This window comes from Tachypleus tridentatus, chromosome 8 (genome assembly GCF_004210375.1).
Source record: "Tachypleus tridentatus isolate NWPU-2018 chromosome 8, ASM421037v1, whole genome shotgun sequence".
NCBI classification, from domain to species: Eukaryota; Metazoa; Arthropoda; class Merostomata; order Xiphosura; family Limulidae; genus Tachypleus; species Tachypleus tridentatus.
The window spans coordinates 256,799-284,733 of NC_134832.1; the positions used below are offsets into that span (position 1 = coordinate 256,799).

General features: G+C 35.0%; 1 protein-coding gene across 2 annotated transcripts; it reads right to left on the bottom strand.

Moving 5' to 3' along the window:
* Positions 1 to 251: 251 nt before the first annotated feature.
* Positions 252 to 26,608, bottom strand: LOC143258391 (dual oxidase maturation factor 1-like). 2 transcript variants are annotated; one of them, XM_076517265.1, is made up of 7 exons: positions 26,431 to 26,602; positions 22,964 to 23,021; positions 9,631 to 9,768; positions 8,217 to 8,279; positions 6,523 to 6,664; positions 2,192 to 2,412; positions 252 to 1,144 (listed from the first exon to the last, which is right to left on the bottom strand). In XM_076517265.1, exons 1-7 carry the CDS (start codon positions 26,476 to 26,478, stop codon positions 1,026 to 1,028), a joined length of 789 nt encoding a protein of 262 aa, XP_076373380.1. In that variant the 5' UTR covers positions 26,479 to 26,602; the 3' UTR covers positions 252 to 1,025. The 2 variants fall into 2 exon arrangements, with proteins under 2 accessions (XP_076373380.1, XP_076373381.1); XM_076517266.1 differs by lacking the exon at positions 9,631 to 9,768 and having other exon boundaries at positions 26,431 to 26,608.
* Between the last annotated feature and the right edge of the window lie 1,327 nt (positions 26,609 to 27,935).

Consider the following 27,935-nt stretch of genomic DNA (forward strand, 5'->3'; position numbering starts at 1 on the left):
GTGAAGGCAGTTAGTCATCGCCACCCACCACCAACTCTTGGGCTACTCTTTTAGCAAAGAATAATGGAATTGATCGTAACATTATAACGCGCCCACGGCTGAAAGGGCGAGTATGTTTGGTGTGACGGGGATTCGAACTTGCAACTCAGAATGCGAGTCGAGCTCCCTAACCACCTGACCATGCTAGAAAACTGTTTGGTAACCAACATATCTCAGATATAGAAAAAGAAGTCATCACTTTTTAAAATAAAGACTTTTTTCAAGTTTTATTTATTTCTTAGAACAGTATAATACAAAATGAAAATATTTCAATAGACAGAAAATTTTTAACATTTTATGTGACGAAAGCTATTCAAGAAATATTTTAGTTGAAAAATGAATGCCTTAATAAAAGCTAGAAGGATACATTAAATAAAATGAATTTTTTTTTAGAGATAGCACTCCTAAAATGTGAATTCAGATATAAATGCCACTTTGGCATGTAAACCAATAAAAATAGTTTGTTCATTGAATGTACAACTCAACTGAAAAGTTTGATATAATTGGGGTTATACAACTATTTATTGTTCAGCTATTTGTAGTGGCAGTTTTATAAGGTTCCTTAAATCCACAATCTGAAGAAATTAAAGAAATCAGAAATGAATGCTATGTAATAAAGATTATTCAATTTCAAGACCATTATTTTAATGTAGTTTTTCAAATCTTCTGTAGATTTGCTACCTGTTATGAGATTCAGAAACTTATAAACTGATCTCATCTGTTATCTCATCATGCAGTACTGTTTTAATGTGTAAGATATTAAAAGGTATGTTAAACATCATAGAAATCGAAAATTATTATGCTGTAAAAATTTTTACAAACAAAGAGGTATAAAACAGCAAATCATACTTTTTTAAACTCTTATAATACATTTTATATCTCTTGTTTTACTACGGATTCTCTCCATACTCTAATCTAACATCATTTTATGTTAATTATGAAAACAGTTATACTGACAAGTCTTGTGCCATATATTCTAGTAATGGTTATGAATGCGTTAAGAAACCATCGGGGAATGCATTGAAAGCATTTTGGTAATATTTTGGCCTATAAATATCTCTTGGAGCCACCATGTTTAATATACCGAGTGCTGAGGAAACAAAACCTAGAATAAAAGAATAAAAATTTATTAGAGTCATCTGTTTCCTGATTTGATGAAACATTATGCCTCGTCATCTAATTAGTGACGCACATGAATGGATTAATGAGAATCACACTGTCCCTATCTACTATATAGCGAAACCACAGCCAAGTGAACGGGCTTAAAGAAATCAGGACTAGCACATTTGTAGTTCATTCAAGTTATTATACATTAATGCAACAAATAACATTTCCCATATTATGCTTACTTCATTTTCAAGAACTATCGCTTCAGCCACCTGTGCACCAATCACACTATCAGTTATATGTGGCTGTCCAATAAAAAATGTGTTTTGATTTCTATTTAATTATTAATCCACATTTAATCTCACTGCGTCTTATTCCTTAATTACAACTTATTTCCCTCTACAAATATGACTTATTGTTATGACTATACACCTTGATTGTAACTTACTACCGTTTTCCAACATCTTATTATGGCCTGTCGTTTACCAGTTTTTACATCTTCAGGATACCACTTTTAATTTTAGCACTTAATGATATGTTTTATCTGCTTATGCTACTGTTCCAATGAAAAACATTTTTATCTTGTGACAACAGGCACCACTATGATAAACTTCGAAAAAATAACCTACACTTTAAATACCAGATAATAACATAAACATCTATACTTCAAAGTCAATTTGTCACTGATATAAATCTGAGTTCACTAAGTCTTTATATTTCAACACATATATTTTTAAAAACTTAACTTAGAATCAACAATCAGTTTTGACTTGTATTTATTTAATCTTATGAAATAAACCTCAATATTCTCTTAGAAAACATCCATAAAACTGAAATTCACGACTCTCTGCTTGCCCTGACCAGGATTTAAACTCAGAACCCTCAGTTCACGTTAACTCTTCAGATCTCGTGCTCTACCAACTGAGCTAAATATCCTGACCATCACAATGAGACCATTTTGTAATAAAATAATAATATCTTAATATTAAATATATATAGTCCTACGTCAATAAACTTAAATATTTCAATACCTAAAAATACTTACCAACAGAAAATGTTACAAAGAATGACCAACTATAAGAAAAATATAGAACTCCTTCCTGGAAATGGATGGTTAAGGGAATCTTGGGCATCATGACGTCATATATTACTGATGAACTTATTATCAGAACGCCTGAGACACTCAAACTTCCACCAACATGTAGGTCTTCTGCTTCACTGCAGTACCACAAAAATAACAAGACTGCAGAGAAAACCAAGCTGATCCTGAAAATTGAGAACAAAATCAAAGTTGTTTTCAATATTTCAAAATAGTTTCAATATATGGAAGATATAACTCCCAGTTATCCATCCATTCTATTAACGTATCAAAATAGTGAGTTAGTTTCAATATATGGAAGATATAACTTCCAGTTATCCGTCCATTCTATTAACGTATCAAAATAGTGAGTTAGTTTCAATATATGAAAGATATAACTCCCAATTATCCCTCCATTCTATTAACGTATCAAAGACCCAAAAGAAAATGCGAGTGTTTGTTTTGTGGCAACGAACAAAGATTCAAAGTCCAGGCTATTAACGTATCAAAGACCCAAAAGAAAATGCGAGTGTTTGTTTTGTGGCAACGAACAAAGATTCAAAGTCCAGGCACACTAATCACTAGACTACTCCCGGCCCCATTTTGGGAACATAACTCGAAACACCCCTCCCTCCAAAAAAAAGGATGATCTATCACCAATGTCCAACATTATTTTGTATTCCTTTCAGCTGCAGAAATCCATAATTTTAATGTTAAAATAGCAATCATTTCCAGTATTTAAACATATAAAATGTGTCGTCAGTATAGGTATTTTTAACCCAAAACACCATCTTAAACACACATGAACTAAATATTCAAGTGCGAGAAATACTAAGTTTTGAGCAGTCATTCAACAACACTCACGGATACTACAATTTTGTCTGGATTTGAACCTATTAGCAGGATTAACTCTTATGATGCTTGGGCCTTCTTATCTGCAACTGAGCACAGTAATCATCAAGCCACTCTAAGTTATGCCTTTGCCGGCAATAAACTTTGTTCTTTCGTGTCTTTTGTTTTTCTTTAGTTTCGAATTTTTACAAATATATCATTCAACAGATATTTATTAATGACCGAGTGTCACTAGTGTTTGAGAGGAGGAGTAACCATTATTATCAGAAGATTTTAAAAATCTTACTATAATGGACGCGACGTGTATATATGTATCTATATACATGACCAAAATAATTAACTATAATGTGCCACCATCTGTCAAACAACACCACAAACAAAAACTCATTTAAACAAATTCCATGCTTTGGGTATTCATGATTCAGAGAATTATAGAAATAACTGTGGTATATACAACAACTATATCTTTATAACAGAGCACGATTTTAAATAAAAGTACTCTCCTCGCAACAAGAACACAACTTCCTCTAGGACTATACGTGAGGGTTAGATTATATCTTTACTTATGTAATTTATAAGTGTAGCACTGAAAGATGAAGTTCTTAAAACTTATTTTTTTCTGTAAACGGTACCACTTTTAATACATAGAACTATTACATTATTGATGTTAGAAAAACACGAAGATTCAAGAAGTTTTGAAAGAAATGAAATAAAAACCTTACAATCCGAAAGGTGAACTTTTCGAAAGCGCTCGGGTTATAGAGTTTTTATTTCATTTCTAAAAATATTACAGTTTATGTCAGAATAGTACGAGCACGTTTCTTATGCAGCGCTTCCCATGAAAAACATTCACCTTTTTATTTTTTTTTATAAGGAGGTATGAATACTGCGATTAGTAATCACAAGTACAAACAGCCACTCGCAGTTCGGCGTTTCGATTAGTATAACACAACCTACCTACTCAGCCTATTAAACACAAACTATGAGCCTTTCTACAAGGAAAAGGTTTAATAATGATAAATAGCAATAAACATGAAAACCTAGATATAGTGGATGACTCAAATGTCGGTTACAAAGCAGCAAAATTCAATTTTTGTTGTATGATGACATGGCTTAAAGGGACAAAACGAAACACACTTGTCTCATCTCTTTATACAGACCATGTGACATTTGAGCTCTTAAACTCTCATCAGATACTCTTGAGTGTACTCAAGAACTGAAAACATTAAACAAAAACTCCGGTTGATAATAATCAAGTAAGTACACACAAAATTCTTCAAGCTAGGGCTGAAGAAAGATAAATCAACAATATAAACGCAAGGCGATTCGGTTTCCGTCTGAGTAACATCCGAACTGCAGAAAAACTCGTGAGGGCTGCAAATGAAATATAGTTTGCTAATAGATATTGTGTTTAAGTTTTATATATAAATAAAGTATCAATCGACGACCCATTTCTTAAAGAAACAATTTTAATACACTACCTAGATTCTGTTGTTAAATAGCGTGGATATTAATTATATGTGTTTAAGCATAACCGAAAATTAGTCTTGAAATGGTTTCTACCGTTGTTGGAAACATTTCCTACCAAGCTTGATATACTATGTTAAGTATTACATTTACCCTGGATGAGCTTCCAGTTTATTACATTGCGTATTACGACTTAAAATAGCCTGAAACTGAGTTAAATGGTAATTTAAATTTAGACATTAATTACTTGTAAAGATGTATCAAGTTTATGATATTTGCTCACAAGATCGATAAACACAGTTTTTTTCCTTTTTAACACAAATATATTTTAATATACAAACACTAATACAACTTATAATAACGGTTATTACAAATATTGATTTATATACAAACGTTTTACAAAATTAGAAGCAATACCGAGTCTTCTATCTGAAGTGGATATCTTATCGAAGATTCACGATGTGCGAATTCATTTTGTGTTGATATTGGTACAATTCACTTAACTGGGAGCTAGCTAGCTACTAGATCTTCACTGATCACACGTGAGTTTTTCACAGTGAAAGTTACATATCTTTGAAAAATACTAGTGTCCAAACTTAATCCACTGAAATTAAATAGTTTGTAATTTTCGAAATCTATAAGCATTCCTTGTTAAATATAAGATGTTCTTGATTAAGAAAAACACAAAGCAAACAAATACAGACACTATACGTGAGTGTTAGATTATATCTTTACTTATGTAACTTATAAATGTAGTACTGAAAGATTAATTTCTTAAAACTTTTTTTCTGTAAACGGTACCACTTTTATTATATAAAAATATTACATTCATAATGTCAGAAAAAACACGAAGGTTCAAGAAATTTTGATAAAAATGAAATAAAAACTAAAAAATAAATAAATAAAAGTTACAAATAACTTGCATAACCGTCACACATAAATGGTTTGGTTGGTTTGGTTTTTGGAATTTCGCACAAAGCTACTCGAGGGCCATCTGTGATAGCTGTCCCTAATTTTGCAGTGTAAGACTAAAGGGAAGGCAGCTAGTCATCACCACCCACCGCCAACTCTTGGGCTACTCTTTTACCAACGAATAGTGGGATTGACCGAACATTATAATGCCCCCAAGGCTGGGAGGGCGAGCATGTTTTGGCACGCCTCAGGCGCGAACCCGCGACCCTCAGATTACGAAGCGCACGCCTTAACGCGCTAGACCATGCCAGGCCCCACACATAAATAACAGAACAAACAGCCATAAAAAGTGAATAGGAAAGAATTTCCGTACTGTTGTTTTGTGCCATTTAAATGTGAGATAGCTGCTGTTTCTCTCTTTTCTATAAAATCAAATATATTTCTTTACTCCACTTGTCCACCCTCAATCATACAATGGAACGTTATTTTAAATAACACTTTACTCTGAGAATTTTTCTATAAAAAATAAGAAACGCACTCGTTTGTTCGTATTTTCATGAGTTGAGAATCAGCGGCATATAAAGGGTTTTTTATAACAGTTATAGCTTCCAAGGTTTAAAGTATATCAATCGTAGCAAACCAACAATATATACTGCCTCTTGGCACGTGTCACTGAGTACATGTTGTAGGCGTGAAAATAGTTTCTGGAAATTTCAGCCTGCACAACAATAATGACTATACATTGGTGTTTTCATATACATACATTTTGTTGATTCTTACATCATAAAATCTTCCACAACTTTAGTGAATAGAAGAGAATTTCGCAATACGGATTTATCAGTATAAGTTACATGCATTTCTAAATATATATTTAACTGAAACAAACATCAATATTAAAATAGATAAATCCTTCACATGATGTATAAATTCTTAGTGAAATACACCAAAAGATGGTGCCAGTTACGAACACGACAACCGTTGACGAAAACTACGAAAGGTTTTAAAAAATAGAGGAAAGAAAATCATATATTCTACTTATTTACTTTTTCTATTACTATTAGTCTTACGATAGCAAAGAAGCAACAAATCTTCCTGCCAAACAGAACCGCGGAGTCCACCCGAAGTCTTCGATAAAATATTCAAGGACTGTTAGTATAGGAAACGGGAGCCCCTGTTGTAATGCTACCTTTAACTGGTATTTCATGTAACCTATAAAATCAAAGATATTTTTTACTCCACTTGTCCATTCTCAATCGTATAGTGGAAACGTTATTATAAATAACACTTTACTCTGAAAGTTTTTCTATATGAAATAAGAAATGCACTCAAGTTTTTTCGTATTTTCATGAGTTGAGAGTCAGTGGCCTATAAAGGATTTTTTGTGGATAGGCAAAAAAGTAAAACCCATATAAATATTTGTTGTTTAAACAAAATACATAGTTTCATCATGTAATAGTTCTACACGTATAGAATTAACAATATATCTACCACGTATACTATTTAGAGTAAAAAATGTATCACTATCTACATTGTTTTTTTGTTTAGAATTAAGCACAAAGCTACACTATGGGCTACATGTGCTGTGCACATCACGGGTATCGAAATCCGGTTTCTAACGGTGCGAGTCCACAGATATATCGCTGTACCACTGAAATGGGGGGCTTTTGGTTACCTCAACAGAACTATGTTGATACCCTGTATATTCAAATAATTTACAAATTCATTAACACACAACTGTAAAAGAATTCTTTCTTTTCCCTCCTTAGACATCTAATAACAACTACTTTTTTCAATGATCCTTTGCTTCGTTTGAACAGAATCCAATCCTTTACGTTAATTGTTGTTTACGTCTCGTCCAAAATAGCTACTTCGGTTAATATTATTATATCTGAAACATTCGCAACGCAACATTTTTTAATTGTTAGATTGTTTTGTTTAATCTCTTGCTAAGCTACTCAAGGGTTACATGTGTTTCTCTCTTTTTTTTTTAGAGCAAAGCCACTTTGTGTAAATGATTTTAGCGTTTTAAGATTTTTGAAGTGACAGACAAGAGAGAGTATACACGCAACCAACACCGCTAACTCGTGGGCTGCTCTTTAGCAATAAACAGTGAGATTGACGAACACATTATAATGCCTCTATGGCTGAAAGGTTATGTTAAGTGATAGATGTCGATCCCGCGACCCGCAGATTCAAAGTACAACGGCCAAGCTTCTATATAGAATAACACACATAGGACAAAATGTACGTGACAGATAGTCTGCTGGCTCAGTGAAGACACCCCCCAACAGATAGTCTGCTGGTTCAGTGAAGATACCCCCCCCCCAAAAAAAAAAATCTAAAACAAGTAACCAAAGCTTACTAAAGTCGCGCCTCTCATTCATATCCCAATCTGGATTCAAACTAATACCACACATTATCAAGCAATCCATTCTGCAACATGATAAAGCTGGTTCAAAAATAATTTTGTCATAAACTAATTATTCATTTGGATTTTCAAACCAACACAGTACTTAGGTTCGGAATTCCAAACTTTTTGTTCCAACGCTAACAATAGAAGACAACACCTCAATCGACACATTCTTATAAAAGGGTCCCAAATAAAGTTCTATTGTCTGACATTTATGAATTACCTGCAGGACTTGCGTTTTGTACGTATCATTTCTATTAAAACGCCTAATATAAATAACTAAAATAACGAACGTTTGTTTGCCAGAAAAAAATTAATAAAACATGAATTGAGGAAAATGCTTTGTCTTACCGTCATCCCACTTGAACGTGCGACAGATGTCAACTGTTTGGGTCTTATTACCAGAAACACCACCTACCGGAAGCATATCAACAAGTATATTCAAAATTCATTTTTAGATTTGTTTTTCAGTTAAGAAATCTTTAAATTTCTGATCTTATTAATTAAGTAGCAGTGATATATTAATAAGTAAATTTAAAATTTATTTTTAGATCTACCTTTTCAGTTAAGAAATGTTTGAAATTTCGAACTTATTAAGTAGTAATTTAGCGCTAAGAGCATCACCATACTTAGCGATTACGTTTCATACAAAATGAAAAACTTGAGATATCTTAGAAATGGAACTACATCGTGGGGTACAAACATCTAATTTATATTCTATTCACTTTAATGTGTTAGCTACCTACATACCATTATAAAGCCTTTTCTTTTCGGAATTTAATCTCACATATTGTAAATTATTCACAATTTATAATATTTCTTTTATAGTTAAAATAATTAAAACAATAGTTACGAAATTAGGAGGAGTCACCTGTTTTGACCACTCGCACTTTACAGTAAAGTGTTGTCTATCAGGCAGCTAGAAATTATTGAAATTACGTCACATAAGGGTTGTTTGTTCGGCTTACTTTTGAATTTCACGCAAAGCTACAGGATGGCTATATGCGATAGCAGTCTCATATTTAGCAGTGTCAGACTAGAGGGAAGACAGCTAGTTATTGAGTGCCTTAATCACCTGGTCATGCCAGGCCTCACATGAGTCATGGCTCTTGCATGTTTTACTGACGTCACGACTGTTTAAATTGCACCATTAAGAGAAGGAAAGCCATGAATCACGAGAAAAATGATGTACTCTGTAGGCTACAACAGAGTACGACATCCGAACTTTAAAAGCATGAAATAAAAATACTTGCCGCTGTTAATATTAATTTCTTTAAAAGAGAAAACTTTCGGGGAACGCTGCGTTAACACATCTAGTAAAAATAAATGAAGAAATGAAACACAAAATAAGTTATTTTGCTAAATTCGGTTCCACAAGTCAATGAAGTCTGTCTTTCATATAGTCACATGAAATTAATGTGAAATGCTTTCAACAGATGACCAGCCCAAGATACTGCTGTGATACGCGATTCTACTGAAAATTTAGCATACAGGATCATACACAAAACATGCAATGAATTTAATGTAATACTCGAGACATGTATGTAAAGCGCAATGTTGCTCGTTGTTCCTAAACGTTGTAGATTAATTAATATAAATCCATGTTTTTAAATCATATTTTTAAACTGATATACATGGAATAATTAAATTACATATTCTGTTCTACTAAAACTTAAAATATACGCAAATCTGAAGAAAATGCTTAAGATGTAAAATTTTGCAGTAAGGACAGTTAAAATTAAATCTGTTCGTTTATCCAGCTTACCTGTCAGTCTGACAGTGATATCATAAAATCCAATCGCCACACTTATATCTCCAGCAACTATATGACCCAAACGAGCGTCATACTGGCTTTTTATAGAAGAATGCGAAACCAACCAGTACGAACACTTCTCGCCAAAAACTGAAAAGAATGGCACAGATATAGAGTCAAAATAATAACTCCATGAAATATTACACATACACTTTGTTTAAGAGCTTCTCGCCAATATTAAAATAGAACGTTACATGTTCACACATTTTATATTTAGTTGCAGCTTCGCCAACTAGTTTTTAGAAATAAAAACATAAAAAAATGGAAAAGCTTATACTAGAGAAAAAAAGGTTTGATATTCACACCATTTAGGGTTGGAGCGTTTTTCCTCTGTTTTTTATTGGGGTTTTTTTACAGTTTAAAATTACTATTGGAAGAAAGACACAGCTCAAAACATTGTAAATATTAAAACATCTTTTTTCGCGATATTATTTTTTCCATTGTTTTCGATTTTGTAGTACCAGAGCGGGTTTTAGCTTAGTTTTTACAAACTTCAAATTTAAAGAACTTTTGTCGCTTTCGGAACCTTCGTTAAATTCTTTCATGTGTTTCTTTTTTATATTTGCCTTTAGAACACTTACAATAATAATTTAATATTTTAATTAACAAGCATTGTCTTCAAATAAACTCGTAAGTGTGCTCTTAGAAATGCTTCAAATTCTTATACAATAAAGTTCTTATAATTGTTGCTAACGTCAGTTTATATATTTTTAATTTAAGAATTGGACACCAGGGAGAATGTTTGAATTTGGCGGTATTTAATTATTCAAAATATACAGGCCACGTTCAGCCTACATTTTAGCAGTTTAGATGTTCTTTTATATAGTCAAAGACAATATTCCTACTCTAATACGACCGTTATCTGTATGCATAATTGTTCTTGATGTCAACAAGATTATATAGGTTCAACATTTAGAACATTTGAAACACGTAACTACAACAAATGAAACAATGTTACCTGTGCAACAAGGGCGTGTGGAACTTTAGTGTGGACAGTCAACATTAAGATAATAGGGCATAGTTCGGATCATGGAATATTTATATATCACTCTACTTCAACTAATCCTTTATTTAAATCAGTATGTCTTCCCGTTGAAGGTGGATACGTCATGCGTTATCACTGAACCGTATTCTGTCTGTCTTTAGCGTAAACCTACAAAATAGGCTATCTGTGTTATCTTTCACTAAGAATTAAACTCTAGATTTTAGAGTTGTTAGTCACTAAACTTACTACTGAACAATTCATATACCTCATTACATTTACGTAGAGATAATGGCAATAACGTGATTTATCATTTTATTACTTCTGTTGTCCCTGTTGTACAAAGCAGTGTGTCTGCGTACTTACAACAATAGAAACCTTAACTTTGTGATTAACTTCAAACCAACCAAAAAAAGGAACGTAGCTATGAAGCTGTGTAACTTTGCGCTAAAACGAATTAACAGAATCATAGAAGGAGCAACTTTCAGTTAAAGATACTAAATACAAAAAAGTATAACTAAATATTCTATATCAATGCACATACATAATATTTAATAAACTGTCTCGGTTGTAAAATTAAATAAAAATTAACCTTTTCTTATTTTCAATGAGGTTTGAGGGACTCGTCAAATCGTGAGTTGCAAACTAATCTGTATTTCGTAACAAGAAGGAATCTAGGTTGATGTTTTTTCGTTGGAAAAGGGGCGAGAAATCCAAGGTCACTTTCAAGCGTTTTAATGAAAAATCTACAAGGCTTTTGTGACAGGAGAGGGACATGATGTTTCAAGGCTATATTATCATCAGAACCTCTAGTTATTATTTCGTAAGCTTTCTTTATACTATTGCTGTTACGTAATGTTAAATGTCCGACATACTCGAGACCTACGAAACAGAATACTGCGGCGTTAACAGCAAATTACATGTACATTTTATTACTCGGGATGTTGGAAATTTCCTATAGTTACCGCCAAACACGACGTTTCTAATGGCTCTGCCTACTACCTAAGAGTATAACTCTAAAATATGAAGTTCATCTATCATTAATTTAAAAAACTGAAATTTATATCAAAGTAATTGGATCATCATCAGTGATGTCGAGAAACCCACTTGTTGAGAAATATATATGCAAAAACGGCTCGTTTGGGTTAAGAAAATATTTTACTTAGAAGAATAGCACCTAGGTACATTCCAACACTAAATCTAGCGAGGAGACTTGTGATACTTTCTACAGAAAACTAAAACAACCAACAGAAAGAAGACAACTTAGACAATTTTATTGACATCCAACAGCCAAACTTCCCAGGTAAAATTAAAAATTTATATTATCCAGAAAACCTAAAAACAACATCTTAAACGATTTTTTCAAAGAATTTTCTAACAAAACCATCAACATAATTTCACAAAACAGAAAGCTAAAAACAATCTTACAAAAAGAGACATTAATTCCATTAAAAACCGAAAACAAGACAAAAACATAAAAATTCTAAAAGCAGATAAAGGTAATGCTATAGTCATAATGAACACGAATGAATACATCCAAAAAATGAAGAACATCCTATCAGACATGAACAAATTTAAACCAATACACACAAATCCATCAAAGACACACGAGACACAACTAAACAAATTACTACTAAAAATAAAAAAAGCCAACACAATTTCACAAATACTTTATTCCTACCTACGTAAAATCAACTCACGCACACCACAAATATACGGCATCCCCAAACCTCATAAACCAGATTGTCCATTACGACCAATAATGTCCACATATGAATCGTTTAATTACAATCTTGGTAAATACATAGCATGGGCATTCTCCAAATATGTAACATCAGCCAGCTCATTCATCAAAGACTCTTTTAATTTCAAGTCTAATCTAAATCAACTTAATCATAAAGCCTTAATGGCCAGTTTCGATGTTATATCCCTCTTTACAGAAGTTCCAACCACTGAAGCCTGCAAGATAGCCTTAGAACTCTATATCCGAGACCCTAACCCAACTATAGACATTCCCAGCAACCAATCAGCAACCCTTATAGAATTCACCACGATGAAGACAAACTTCATGTTCAACAACCACAACTATATACAAACAAATGGCCTAAGCATGGGCAACCCAGTATCACCAGTTCTAGCCAATATTTTTATGACACAATTTGAAACACAAGCAATTAACACAGCATTACATCCACCACTATACTGATGCAGATATGTAGATTACACGGTTGCGGGATTCAGATCTACAGAACACACACTTAATTTTTTAAATCACATTAACTCTATAATCCCAACATTAACTTTACATGTGAACAGGAAGAAAGCAATCAAATATCATTTCTTAACCTCAAAATTACAAGAACCGACACTCAATTCAAAACAGAAATCCACCGAAAAATCACCCATACTGGACTATACATTCCTTGGGACTCAGCACATGAAACAAAACAAAAACTCAACATACTAAAAAACCAAATAAACACAGCCATAAAACTATGCTCACCAGATAAAACTAACGATGAATTAGACAAAATAAAACAATACTTCATCAACATCAATAAGTTTCCTTCACAAACCGTAGAAAACATTATACGCACACACCTAGACAGAAAGCAAAATCAACCAACTAAAGTAAATATATCTCACGAATCAAAAAATCACGAAACCATATACTGCTGTATACCATATATTCCTGACATCAGCAAACAAATAACCAACATTTTGCAAAAATTAGTAACAAAATATGACATTCCAGTTAATACCAAATTTATTCAAAAACCAGGCACAAATCTGAGGTCTATACTATGTAAAAACTACACTGACAAACACCACACCAACATTATTTATAAAATACAATGTGATAACTGCCACAACTTCTATATTGGAGAAACAAGTAGAAAAATGGAAACCAGATTCAAAGAACATAAAAAAGTCACCTTCACACGTTTTCGAACACTGCAAGTCAAATAAACACAACATAACCATAGAAAACACTCAAATACTAAATAAAGAAACAAACATAAACAAACGCAAAATTAAAGAAGCCTTACTTATATAACAACTTAAACCCAAAATAAACCAATATAAAGGGACGCTTTTATACCTATATTAAATATAATAAAATAAAATTATATATTCAAACATCTAACACCGTCCTTTACATTCCGACACTCAGTTACACAACCCCTTCCAAACATGTAGTCAGCTTCCGGTCAGTTACCTCTTTCTTTCTTTGTGAACCTGACGATGACCGAAGATAGTCGAAACGTTGTTCGCTCTTCTACGTAAAATATTTTCTCAACCCAAACGAGTCGTTTTTGCATGTAATTGGATCATCACTTTGTTACTAAAACAGACACACGACAAATATATTAAAATTCACGATATCAATAGTTGTGTCAATAAAGAAGTGAAAATCAATAGATCTGATTTTTTTTCAAACATAAGTTCACAATAAAATGATGCACAAAGAAAGCGACAATATAATTTAAATGTAGATACATTGCCCCTGGGAGTAATATATAAGTAGCAAACTAAAACTTCTACTAGTAAGGAGATGTGTTCCATTACTAACCGTCACGTGGTTAGAACGCTCGACTCGTAATCTGAGGATCGCGAGTTCGAATCCCCATGACACCGAACATGCTCGCCCTTTCAGCCGTGGGAGCGTTATAATGTTAGTCAATCCAACTATCGTTGGTAAAGTAGCCCAAGAGTTGACGGTGGGTGGTGATGACTAGCTGTCTTCCCTCTAGTCTTAATACCGCTAAATTAGGGACGGCTAGCGCATATACTCCTTGAACAGCTTTGCGCGAAATTGAAAAACAAACAAACAATCCATTAGTAACATCTCTAATAAGTAGAGATGTTAATTACTAGTCATGAACCTTATTCTATTAGGGAGATGTATTTCATTACTAACATATTTAATAAGTACAGATGTTAATTACTAACATTTCTAATAAAGAAGAAATGTTAGTTACTAACTTACAAATCTTGATCTTATGTTCATAGTCAGGCATTTCTTCTCCTAAGAACTCTGAGCACGATTACAAGAAAATCCCCAAGAACAAACGTTACTCAAACGGTGCCATAGTGAGACATATAACAACAGGAATGCAAAATGAGATTTCAGGACCACCTAGATCTTTTAGAAGATTTGGGTATGTGCTGCCCTGTACTACAGAAGTACTCTACTGGTACTGAGCCTCTATGGATTATCTTTAGAGAAGGCGAGGTAAAGGTCTCTTCCTCCTATCAAACACTCTACAAACAATTTACAAAATCAGAAATATTTTTAACCATGGCATTAATTTCAGCAGTAGAGTCACTGCTAGCTTTTCTTTAAATCTTCTAGAATCCCATAGTCCACTGTCTACAACCTTTGAATATAAGGACTACGTATGTGTAATATGTAAACATCATTACATGTTTGTTTTGTAATTCATGCTGTATGTAAACATTCAACGGTGAATACAAGTCTTTAAAAATAAGACCTTGAGAATTTATCATTGTTTGACTTTTTTTCTGTGCCAATGCATCAGACATAGTACAGCGTTCCTACTGGAGGTAGTGAAGGAAGACTGTCTATCAAAACCAGATTATTATTATTATTAAGACTTGCTTCAATAGCACAAGGTCACGAGGATTAAGGTTACATCCAAGGTTCTAGTAGCGCCCTTCGCATTCAGAGTTGGTTACAATTGTATTCGTGTCGAGTCGAATGGATAGCTGTCTTTAAATACTTTAAAACCCATCTTTTCGGACCAATAGCAAAAAATGTTGTAACATTTGCACAGTTACTGTACTAAATATTACAATACGTTTTATTTCACTTTACGTAAAATGACGTTTTGTTATCCTTAAACTTTAAACGGTATCTCAACAATAATTTGATCTTTACATCTAAATGCATATGAAAAATCCAATGTATATATCAAGACACACGGTAGTATGTTGTATTTAGAGGAATGGAAACTTTGAGTTTTTAATCATGCATATAATCGCTCCAGTTGATCAAAACTGTTGCATATCAGGTCTCCTAAGTCTTTTTGCCTAACTTCCTGAATTTCAAAGAAATCGCATTAACCCTTATCGTTTTAAAGCAAACCAAACTTAGCCTGGAATTTTTAATTTTCTTTTTATTCTCCGTGCCATTAAAAAACAAAAAAACAAAACACTTCCATGTAACAGATTTCTCTCAAATTGATAATTAGAATATCACTATGTACTGTATCAGGGATTCCCAACCTAGAGTCCACAAAGAGGTACGTTTTTTATACTTCTGTTTTTTAATTACACACTCAGTCTTTTTCTTTTGCTTCATTGCGAAAAATTGGTAAACAAGTTAATCAGTAGTTAATGAAATCATTTTGTTGAATAGACTGAATCTTTCGAAAACACGGGTTCCATGACGGAAAAAATAATAAAAGAGGTTTTTGGTGATGAAAAGGTTGGAAACCACTGTACTACGTTAAATTATACTAGGGATATAGCTATTGAAAAAGAACTTCGCAGAAAAAGATGTGGACAGAAATAGAATTGAAAGATATGAACTCAGTTATTGGACAACTGAAGAAACTAGCATGCAATTATAATGTCTCCAAGTTTAATAGGTGCTTGACGCGAATTGTTCTGGACTATATTCGAAAATAAAGTTTGTCTTTTATGATTATTTTTATCTAATGTACAACATAAAATAGAGTTGGTTGGTTAGTTTGGTGTTTTATAGCGCAAAGCAACGAGGCTATCTGCGCCAAACATCCGGTAAAAAAGTTAAAATTAAAGTAAAATTATTCAAATTCATAAAAAGAAATTAAGGTAAAACACAACAAACTTTAATTTTTGACTTAAAAACATAAATAGCATTAAATCCAATTTTTATATCAAGTCTACAGTGGCAAGAATGAAACCGAAGTATTACAAATTTTAAGGGACTTTCTGTAACATAATTGTAATTAACATAACTCGCCAGTGTAGTTCAAATATCAGCGTTACACACCTGAAGTTGGCCTTTCCAGTCCTGGTTTCGAGTTATTTAACGTTACGGCCATTTTTTAATTTCAAATCGAACTCGATGTACTTTAATTCCTAAAAGGGAATCACATTAAAAATATCTAATTTATAGGTTAAAACTTAAATAGCATTAAAAAAAATCAATGGCCTTTAAAAAAACTAAAAGCATTTCTAAAGTGAACAGTGTCTCCATCGCCAATAATTCTGTCTAATTTTATGGATAAACCATGGGACGTTACGACTCTCAACGACGGCAAGAAAGTGAAGTGTAGCTTATTGTGACTTGAGTGTTACACAGACAACACATTGGTGCATTAGTCCCAGAAAAAAAAACAAAAAACGATGAGTTTAAAAACTGTGACCAATGCATAGTCTAGTTAGAACAACTTCCTCTTTTCCAATCCTTATGGGAGCAAGATGGCCAACATCCAATAGAAGGTTTTATTTGGAAAAGCTTGTTTTCATGTTGCTCACTCCAAGTCGACTGCCAACTGGCATGAAGTCGAGCCTTGTATACAGGACCATAGTCCATGTATGGAACAGGCACAGCAGTGAGAGTACCAGAGCAGACACATTTAGCTGTGGTGTCGGCGAGCTCATTCCCGCGAATACCAACATGACCTGGTATCCAGAGAAACAGAATAGAAGTAGATGTTAAAGAGAAATGGAACAGTCGGTTTTGAAAATTGGCGAGAACAGAGTGAGAACTAACGTGAAGCGATTCTAGGGCCAGTAGAGAACTAAGCAAATCAGTATAAATAATACAATTTGAGTACTGCTCACCTTCTATGTGATCCAGGACAAGAGAAATGGCATACAGTTCAGCAGTGAACACAGTAACTGTAGAGGGAATTCTGCGCTGAATCATCGAACCACAACAAACCATGGCAGAGCCCACACGGTCACCTGATTGCAAACTATCTGTATAAATAGGAATAGAAGGATGGTTTGAAAAATGTTCAGCAAATAACAGACAGTCTACTTTTCTCAGCTGACTTAAAGAAAGGTCACATTTGGGGATTGTTATAAGCCATGGTGGGATGGGCTGACCAGTGCATACAGCAAATTTATCCAAAAACAGGCCCAATTCATCCAACTTCGTCTGGATTCGAAGGCCAAAAGGAGCAATGGCAGATCGTCTTTTCAGAAAAAGCATGGCTTACCAAGGAAGGAAAACATAACCCCAGGAGAGATGCTGTAGTAAGGATTAAAGTTTCGAAGTATACAGTAGAGACACTTGCAAACGGCGGATGTATAGAGAACGTTCATGAGACTCTGTGTATAAGCTCTGAACTAGGGAAGTGCAGAAAGTACCGGTGCAGAACCGAAGTTCCTAATAATGAACAGGGTCCAGCACCTTCAAGGCCGAGGTCCTGGCAGAGCCATAGACCAGTGACCCATAGTCTAGTTTCGACCGAATAAAAGCACGATATATCTTTAGCATAGAACATTGATCCACTCCCCAAGTGGTGGAAGAGAGGACACGGAGGATGTTCAGGGCTCTTATACATTTGACTCATAGCTGCTTGATGTATGGTATAAAGGTCAGCTTTCAGTCAAAGATAAGCCCAGGAACTTTGTCTCAGGGACCACAGGTAGTACAAGTTCACCGATACAGAGTTCAGGATCAGGGTGAATACCGTTTGTTTGTTTGTTTGTTTGGGAATTTCGCACAAAGGTACTCGAGGGCTATCTGTGCTAGCCGTCCCTAATTTAGCAGTGTAAGACTAGAGGGAAGGCAGCTAGTCATCACCACCCACCGCCAACTCTCGGGCTACTCTTTTACCAACGAATAGTAGGATTGACCGTAACATTATAACGCCCCCACGGCTGGGAGGGCGAGCATGTTTAGCGCAACTCGAATGCGAACCCGCGACCCTCAGATTACGAGCACATGCCTTAACGCGCTCGGCCATGCTAGGCCAGGGTGAATACCCCGTTGGCTGCAAAAGTGCATGCAAACGGTTTTATAAAGAGAGAAGTTAAAACCGTTTGCCGTGGCCTACTTCAGTAGTAGTAAACGACTAAGAGCAGTCTGTAGCTACCGCTCAATATACCTCATGTTCGACGACTGATATGAGATGTGAAAGTCGTCGAAATAGAGCCCGTTTGCAGTACAAAGAGTGATGGCAGTAATCTTTATACTGAAAAGTGTGACAGTTAAACCACAGCCCTGAGGGGCTCTAACTTCCTTAGAAAAGAAAGGTAAAGTGTCGAACCCAAACAAAATTGGAATCCCCTATCCATTAAAAAAATGTAAATAAAAATGGGCAAGTGACAACGCAACCCATATAAATGGAGGTCTCGCAAAATAGCATACCTCCATGTTGTATCATAAGCCTTTTTGATGGCAAAGAATATTGATACAAGATGTTGTCGTTTGAGAAAGGCTTCTCTGATAGACGTTTCAAGTCGAATTACGTGGTCCATGGTGGGGTGCTGTCGTGGGAACATACACTGGGTGGGCGAGAGGAGGTTGTTTGATTCGAGGAACCAAACAAGACAAGATTTAACCATCCTCTCTCAGGTCTTACAGAAACAGTTCGTCAAAGCAATTGGACTGTAATTTGAAGGAATCTTGGGATCCTTCCCAGAATTAGAGAAAGGTAAGACAATAGTCTAGCTCAAGGCATCCGATTAAAAACAATCAGAAGAATAGCAAAAGAAGCAGGAGATAGATTGTGCAGCATCTCATAGTGTACATCATCAGATCCGACCAATGTACTGCCAGACCGATGAGGTATTGAGTGGAAAGCTCTTCTTTTTACGACCACGCCTTTTTTCTTTATTGTCTTTATTCGAGGGAGGTATGTATGGGTCGATTGGGCAGGACTCCAATGACTGAGGACGTGAACAAATGATCATTTTGCATCTTGGGGCAGAAGGAGAAGATGTACCTGAGAAAATACCCGTACCCGGAACCAAATGAAGTGTATCTTAGGGTTTGCTGGAATAAATGTTAGGGGTAGAGATGGGTGTTGACGTTGATTCATCAACGTTTTTAACCATGGAGGTCAAACGACTTTTCATTTGGTTTGAAAACGATTTTTTTTGGAGGCACAGAGAGATCCCTCTGCATTCCCACTGTAGTAGTTGGAGATGAGGTGGCGGACAGCAACTTTTGAGCCTTAGGGTAAGTAATATTTTGGATATTTTTCAAAGCTGCACCTCTTTTTCTTCCAACCATTTAAGACGAGAACGAAAGTAACATGGGTGAGAGGCATTGCAATTGACACAATGAGGTTCCGTTTCACACTAATAGGCATCGTGGCCCTTGCCACTGCAATGATACCCGTCAAGGAACCATGACATGATGTCTTCGAGTGACCGAACCGCTGACACATCTGAGAGGGTTTGGAATGTATGGCCTTACCTTGCAATTAAGATAACCTGCCTTGATGGTGGCAGGTGAATGCAGTGATGTAAATGTTAAAATGAGGACATTGGTTGGCATCATAATTCCATCATTGCGAGTGGAGATACACCTCACTGCAGAAACTCCTTGGTTAAAGAAACCAGCGAGAATCTCTGACTTAGGGATGTTCTTAAAGTCCCTCTCAACAATAACTCCTCGTGACGAATTCAAAGTAGCATGAGGTGTAACCTCAATAGATATATCCCCAATCGCCTTTAAATTTAAGATGTTTAGATGTGGATGTTTCCACCAATATGTCACAAGAGCGAAGCTTTTTGGCTGACTTTGGAGAGCCACCAAGTCCCTCTAGTCCTTCTGAATAAAAAAGGGAGATATTTGCCTTAAAGGTTTGTCTGAAAGAGAATGTAGTATAAGAAAATGAAGTACAGGTGTTACAGATGTTGAAGATTGCTGCTCAGAATCTTCAAGACGTGGTCGTTTACCTATGGACTGTTTTTTACTATTTCAATTAAGTTTGTATTTGGAGGATCCATAATAAAAGAATTTTTCGGTGCTCACTGATCGCACCCACCATGGAGCTCTACGAAGGGACGCACTACAATGTTAAACAAGGACACTACAGCAACGCTAGGCGTTTGTGAGCACTATACCCAAACACCAGCATCAGATACAATGTCCGCAACACCTGTTGAGTACATCTAATAGTGGTACTTGTTTGACCCTAGCCCAAGTGTTACTTCCGTTTACCAAATACTCGTTAAAAACTCGGAAATGCCTAAAGCTCCCAAAGTTCCCATGCAATCACAATACGTCAAAAAAACTTTCTTTTTAAAGTGACTAAAAATAATTAATGTGGATTTATACAAACTATAGCAAGTCTGAAAGCAAATTGTAATCCAGCATTGTAGCTCAGCATATCACAGGGTCAACTACGTAATCTACACAACAGGAACTCACGGTAATAATGTAATCCTACCTACCTCACCGTTAGAAACATTGCCAGATTAAACTATTCTGTAACTTAGGAAGGATTCGTAGCCCCTAATCAGTGCTATTTACAAAAATCTTCGGGCGCAGGGTAATTCTACAATCCCCACCCTCCCATATACACTTCATTTTAGGCTGTTGTCTTTTGTACACGCAGGCAAATGACGCGTTAACGTAGGCCAAGCAGCCAAAGTTGTTGGGGTTCCGGGTACTAGCTACCTAGATGCACCCACGTAATTCCGGGGCGGTATTTTCTATAACTAAATCAAAGTAATAGTGAAAAAACGATCAAGTAGAGACATTTAAGCCAACAAAATTATCATTATAAGTACGTTGCAAAGAAAACACACACATATACAGGTAGTATGTGTGTGTGTGTGTGTGTGTGTGTTTTCTTTTAGCAAAGCCACATTGGGCTATCTGCTAAGCCCACCGAGGAGAATCAAGCCCCTGATTTTAGCGTTGTAAATCCGTAGACTTACCGCTGTACTAGAGGGGGGCACATACATGTAGACGGATGAACAAGAAGACAGAAACATAGTATTTTCTCAACAAAACCGTGAAACAGTCACAATGAAACAGAATATAAAACTCTCATAAAGGCAAGGGTTAATTAAAAGTATTTCTATAATATTATCAACATTAAATAAGTATATGTTGATTATAAATAATATGATTTGTCTTCTGTCACGTGAAGAAGTTTGGTAATATGTATTTAATTAAGCAATGTTTAATTTCTGTGGAAAAAAAAATGATTTTATTATTTCTAGATCGCATGTATCGAGTTAGGCAGTGACTAATTTCTGTACAAAATCATTCGAATCTTTCCGGATCATGTGAAGAACTTTGTTAATACGTATCTAATTAGACAGTGTTTAATTTCTGGAAAGAAGACATCGAATTTCTGCTGACGGGAGGGGTGGAGAAGTGCTGAAGCTAACAATATTAATGCTTTTGAAGCTATTTGATGGTAAGACAGTGAAGTATCAGTTCGTAATGCAACCCATAGTTTTAAAATTCACTACCTAGTGTTTTGTCTTTAACTTGAAAAAAAAACAAAACAGGGCCCAGAAGTGTTGTTAAAGTCCATTCGTTTTTATACCACTCTTTATGTAACCTGAATAAGAACGATGCGTAGTCAAGAAACTAATGAGTCAATACAAAGTGGAATTTCATGGAATTTTAGAAGGTAGATGAATATAAATATTTAAACTGTAGAAAGCTAGTTTCTTATTGGCGGTCATGTGACATCTGGATGAAACCGGTCACGTGTCATCCAGAATAAGACTAGTCCGAAGGAGAAAATGTGTTATCAGCAAGAGCCTGGCATGGCCAAGCGCGTAAGGCGTGCGACTCGTAATCCGAGGGTCGCGGGTTCGCGCCCGCGTCGCGCTAAAACATGCTCGCCCTCCCAGCCGTGGGGGCGTATAATGTGACGGTCATTATAAAATTTTACGTTGGTAAAAAAGTAGCCCAAGAGTTGGCGGTGGGTGGTGATGACTAGCTGCCTTCCCTCTAGTCTTACATTGCTAAATTAGGGACGGCTAGCACAGATAGCCCTCGAGTAGCTTTGTGCGAAATTCAAACAAACAAACAGTTATCAGCAAATCTTAAACTCTCTTCACGCCAATCTTTTTTATTATTATTTATTTATCTCATAACAAGTTGTATTTATCAACAAATAATTGTTGATGTCAGACAAGGCTGTTTTATTTTTTATAAAAACGTAATCACATAACAGAAAAGTTTAATTGAAGTCCATTACAGAATTTGTTATTATTATTTGCTGATTTCTCGTTATTATGTTGATAAGAAATCTAGCGACGACGATATGAAATACGTTTCAATATATCTACTCACTGCACACAAAATAAATCCTTTTCAAAAAATAAAAATTTGAAGAAAATGATTCATTCCACACTCACCCAAAACCAAGTATCCGAAAATGGAAAACAACACAGCACTGACGCAAGGACAGCGTCTCTAAAAAAAAAAAATCAGTAATATGAAGTTTTTATTATAAAAATTAGCAAGAAATATCATCGCGAATACTACGCAGTGTAACAAACAAGTTTAATGGCAGTTCCTTCAACAAACACACACACACCGATGTTGTTCAAATATCTACGTGTGTGCGAAATTTGATAAAACAAACTGATTTCAAGACGATATTTTACATTAAACCATAAAAAGAAGGCGTTTGTATTCAAATACAGTTCATACTTCCAGGGACTAATCTAGGTTATTTATGACATAAGCTACCGAGTTTAGGCTTATAAACTCTCCCTCACGCCACTACAAAATATGTGAATTTAGGCAACAGTTACAATGTTCTTTCTCCAATATTATTATATCATATTATTTATTGCATGCAACTCATAGACATCTATTTATCTACTACACTTCTGACAACTTTATAATGTTATGTTATTGCTTCTACACGTGTCACTTGTAAGAATTATCAAAAACTACATTAATTTCTGGTTTGAGGAAGCAAAATGGCTAACGATACTTATGAAAAAAATACTTTTTCAGTTTCTTCTGTTTCGTTAAATGCTTTCTGGTATAAAACAAAATATTTTCCTAAAGTAGTTTTTAACACTGATTTCCGAAATATAAATTAAAATTTAGAAATTTGAATTTTAAAGCGGAGAAAAAAGGAAAAATATTTTCATTTCATCACTGTATACTCTGTAAGTCTTGATGTTTTGCCATTCGTGTAAGTACACATGGACGTATGTAATGCTAAAAACACTTTCTTTGTTTACTTTACATTTCTGGAATCAACATAAAAATGTACATTGAAAATAATATTTTTTTCTACTTGAACGTCGTGCACGAAACAGAAAATACCTCCCCTTTTTTTTTCTTATTTCATTTTTGTTCATTAGTGTGAGAAGCTTTCGAGAATTTTATGGATCCAATTCTTTGAGTACCGGCCCAGCACAAGCGGGTAGATAGGGCGCTAGACTCATAACCTGAGAGTCGCGGGTTCAAATCCCCGTCACACCAAACAAGCTCGTCCTTTCACCCTTGAAGAAGTTATAATATAACGGTCAATCCTAATATTCGTAGGTAAAGAAGTTGCGGTGGGTGATGATAACTATCTGCCTTCCCTCAAGTTTTACAACTGCTAAATTAGGGACGGCTAGCGCAGATATAGTCATCTTGTAGCTAGCTATGCGCGAAATTCAAAACAAATCCAACCAAACTTTGAGTGCCTATAACTGACTGACGGTGTCTATTTATCGTGCTCTCTGGATATTTGTTTGATTTTTTTAATTTTGCGAAAAGCTACACGAGGGCTCTCTGCATCATACATCTTTAATTTAGCAGTGTAAGGCAAGCGAGAATGTAGCTAGTCATCACCACCCACCGCCAACTTTTTTGCCAACGAATAGCGGGATTAATCGTCACCTTATAATGTCCCCACGGCTGAAAGGGCGAGTGTATTTGGTGTGATGGAAATTCGAACCCGCGACCCTTTAGTTTATGAGTTGTACTCCCTAACCACCTGAACTAATGAACTAATTAAAATGACCAAATCTATTAGCAATATATAAGGAACAAAAACAATTAAGTAAGATATTTAACACTATTCATTTCTAATGCAAGAAAATGCAAAGTTTCCAGGATCTCCCTCCCTCAGGATCTCATTGGCATGTCTGCGAACTTCCCTCAGCACGCCCCTCGTCTCCTCGAAATGACGTCACCAACGCTCAAACCAAAATCCACGATTCAGCCCTACATTTATGATGTTACTACTGCGGGCACTACTAAATAATAACTTTGATGCGAGTGAATTACATTGCTTCTTCTCTATATCAACGAAGAGTTCATTTGAAGATCTTGTGTAGCGGGATTTTATTAATTTCTTAACGAACTGGACACACGTTACGTGTATGTTACCTGACATGTACACATGATAAACCTAGTTACGTGCTCTAGATTATACTTTTGCAAAAAAAAAAAACTTGATACAGCTTTCACCACTATTGTCTCCAGCCACTAGAATCAGTTTTCCCAGTGATGTGAGGGAAAACAAGTTCGCATCACAAACTCACCAAGTTCAACTAGTTAGCCGAAAAGTAAATATGTAGTTAGAATCCCTGGTTTATGTTCTCGAGCTGTATGTGTGAAGAAAGTAAAAGACATACTGTGGGTATAACTCCAGACTAACTAAACTACCGTGGCAGGGGTTCAGTTTAGAGAGAGAGAAATCAGAAGAGTTCTGGTATAACTCCAGAACTTCTATCTTTGTTTTCAAATTATAGCTTTCTTTCAGGCCCGCGTCAAGATATTCAATGCATCCAGCAATATTCCCCAGTTAGTTTCATGCATTTGAGCAGTCATAATACAGAGATTCAAAGCTTCTGTCTCTGAAAAACAAGTGGATGGCTTTATTTTAAACTACCCCGTTTATCATCGTATCACGCCTACATGTACGTGTTTAGCACTCACTGAAAGGACAAGCGATAACCTAATGTTTTTCTTCTTGCTTCATTTTCTATCACAACTAGCAAAGTGGGACGGTTCTTGGAACGACTTTTGTTCCTCGCCTTAAAGGGCGTGTGATCTCTATATCTCGTACAGGTAGATAAACTTGCTGTTTGTTACACAGGTCAGCAATTATTTCTCAGTTAAATGTGCTGCTCGACTCTCAATCTATTATACTTGTTAACTTCTTGTGATTAGAGTATACGTCGTAGTTATACGATATTAGAAAATTATAAAACAGAATGTGGCTCAATATATCTTGCTTTTCAAAAATCCGAACTGGATTTTGTTTTAATATTTACTTTGATGGGAAAAAATACGTCAATAGAAAATTGATGAGACATGAACTAGAAATGAAGGAAAACTCAGTTATGTAACCTTGACCACTCCATCCCTACCAGAAACTGATCGCAGATATGAAAATCTATTTTATCTCATGCTGTGTTTTTGTGTTTAAACCACAATCAGAGTCTAGTTATTGCAGTACTAATAGATAAACAACTGTTCAAAGTTAACCTTTTAATCTGATTTAACGACTGGTTAATTTGTGTAGGTGTTACTATATATGAAAATTACTTGCTTTTGTGATTTCTTACACGTGGAGATGGGTAATTGGACAGTTGTCTGCAACTTCCTACCAGCACGAAAGTTCAACTAATTCTAGTGTAGAGCCAATAAATATCTACAATTGAACCCCTAATAAAGTAATATTTCTCTAATTGTTTCGTCAACAAACCAAACTAACAACAGTTTGATTTTGTATAGTTCCTGATTATAAATATTTAAAAAAAACACTATGAACTTGTTCTATCATTATGAAGATACTGTGTATCAGTAATGAGGAAAAGGTTGTCTATTAATAATTAAGTATCTAAAGTAAATAAAGACCTCTTACCTTCCAGGTTGCCATGATTAACAGAGACGTGAACAATGCGCTTAGCATTTAGCGATCTCCATGACAACGAGATCAGTAAACCACCCAAAACATTGGAAATGTATAAGATCCTTTACCACAGGGTCCTCCTTCAATTGCGACCAGACAACGATCTGGAAAAAAAGAAAAACACTTTCACTACCACTACCATACCTCTGCACCTGCGTGAGATCACGCGCGACAACGTCACGTTCCCGATGGGTCGAGTGTGTGTTACGAAGGTAACGCAAGCATACTACTGGCACTGTGCAAAATGTGCGTATTTCTATCTGATTGATTTAGCTAAAACACCTCAGATGGAGAAAGAACACATTAAGCTTTTGTTTACTGAAATTTTTATTTACTTTTTAGAATAATCTACCTCAGGACTATTGACATATTGCATTTATTATAGAGAAGAACAAGGTCTTGTTATTGATAAAATGATTCGGTCAGAAGCTTTGTCGGTTATTGTTTTGATATATCTTCACAGTAACTTACAAAATATTTATTACGGTTGTTATTCTATGATCGACCCTGGTTAATACGTGTGGCAAAACGCGTTTCTGTCTTCTTATTTGTCTTAAATAAGTGGATATTATAAAGTATTTTGTATTTGCTCTACTTTTAGCACTCCCTGGGAACATACGCAGATAATTATTTAATAATATTTACTTTCCCGTTTCAGCTCATCCTTATGACAAAATTATTGTTCAGAATTGAAACATGTTACAATTGTTTATATTTTTATCATGTAAAATATTAGATGTTTCGATATTCATAAACACCTTGTTCCAGAAAACTAACTTTAGACAATCTAGTTTATAAATCCGAGCAGAGAAACGCAAGATAGATTATATTTTCACAGTTTTATTTGTTTCAATCACTTGGTTGTCGTTGTAAGAAAACAATACTTATGTATGTCACCTCTACAGATGTGCAAATATATTTCTGAATTTCTTTCAGTAAGATTTTCTGAAATTATACACCTCTGGTACGAAACACCTTTTTTTTTTCGTTTTTGACTCCTGTTTCAAAAGTCTTAAGATAAGTGAATTATAACAGTTTTTGTAATCAGTTTCAAAAAAATCTGAACAATATTTCCATTTCGTCTGTGAATCGGAAGGTCCATGGTTAACATCACAAAACGGCGCTCCGCACATTGGGCCGATGGGTGCATCGTAAAAGTAACAGTTAAACCACACTTTTAATTGGAGTAGCCTAAGCGTTGGCGGATTGGTGCTGTCGACTAGCTATCTTCCTTCCACTCTGTCAGTTCAGAAGTAGGGATATTTATGTGCGTATAGCTCTTGTGTATCTTTTTGCTTAAATTCTAAAACACAGTGGTGCACGCTAAAATCCAAGTGCAACTCACATTCTCTGTATGTGTCAAAAGTATAAAACTTGATGAAGCCTATTTATGCTTACACATTACTCGTTAAATTTAAGGAGAGTACAACAAATGAAACGTGTAATGATTATACTAC

Bases quoted from the DNA above. Each gene is read 5' to 3' on its own strand.
- LOC143258391 (XM_076517265.1), bottom strand. From the start codon at position 26,478: ATGCTAAGCGCATTGTTCACGTCTCTGTTAATCATGGCAACCTGGAAG. The intron at 6,665-8,216 runs GTAAGACAAAGC...TTGATTTTATAG, and splicing joins CACGTTCAAGTGGGATGACG to GTTACATGAAATACCAGTTA. The intron at 2,413-6,522 runs GTAAGACTAATA...CTCAATTTTCAG, and splicing joins TTTGTTGCTTCTTTGCTATC to GATCAGCTTGGTTTTCTCTG.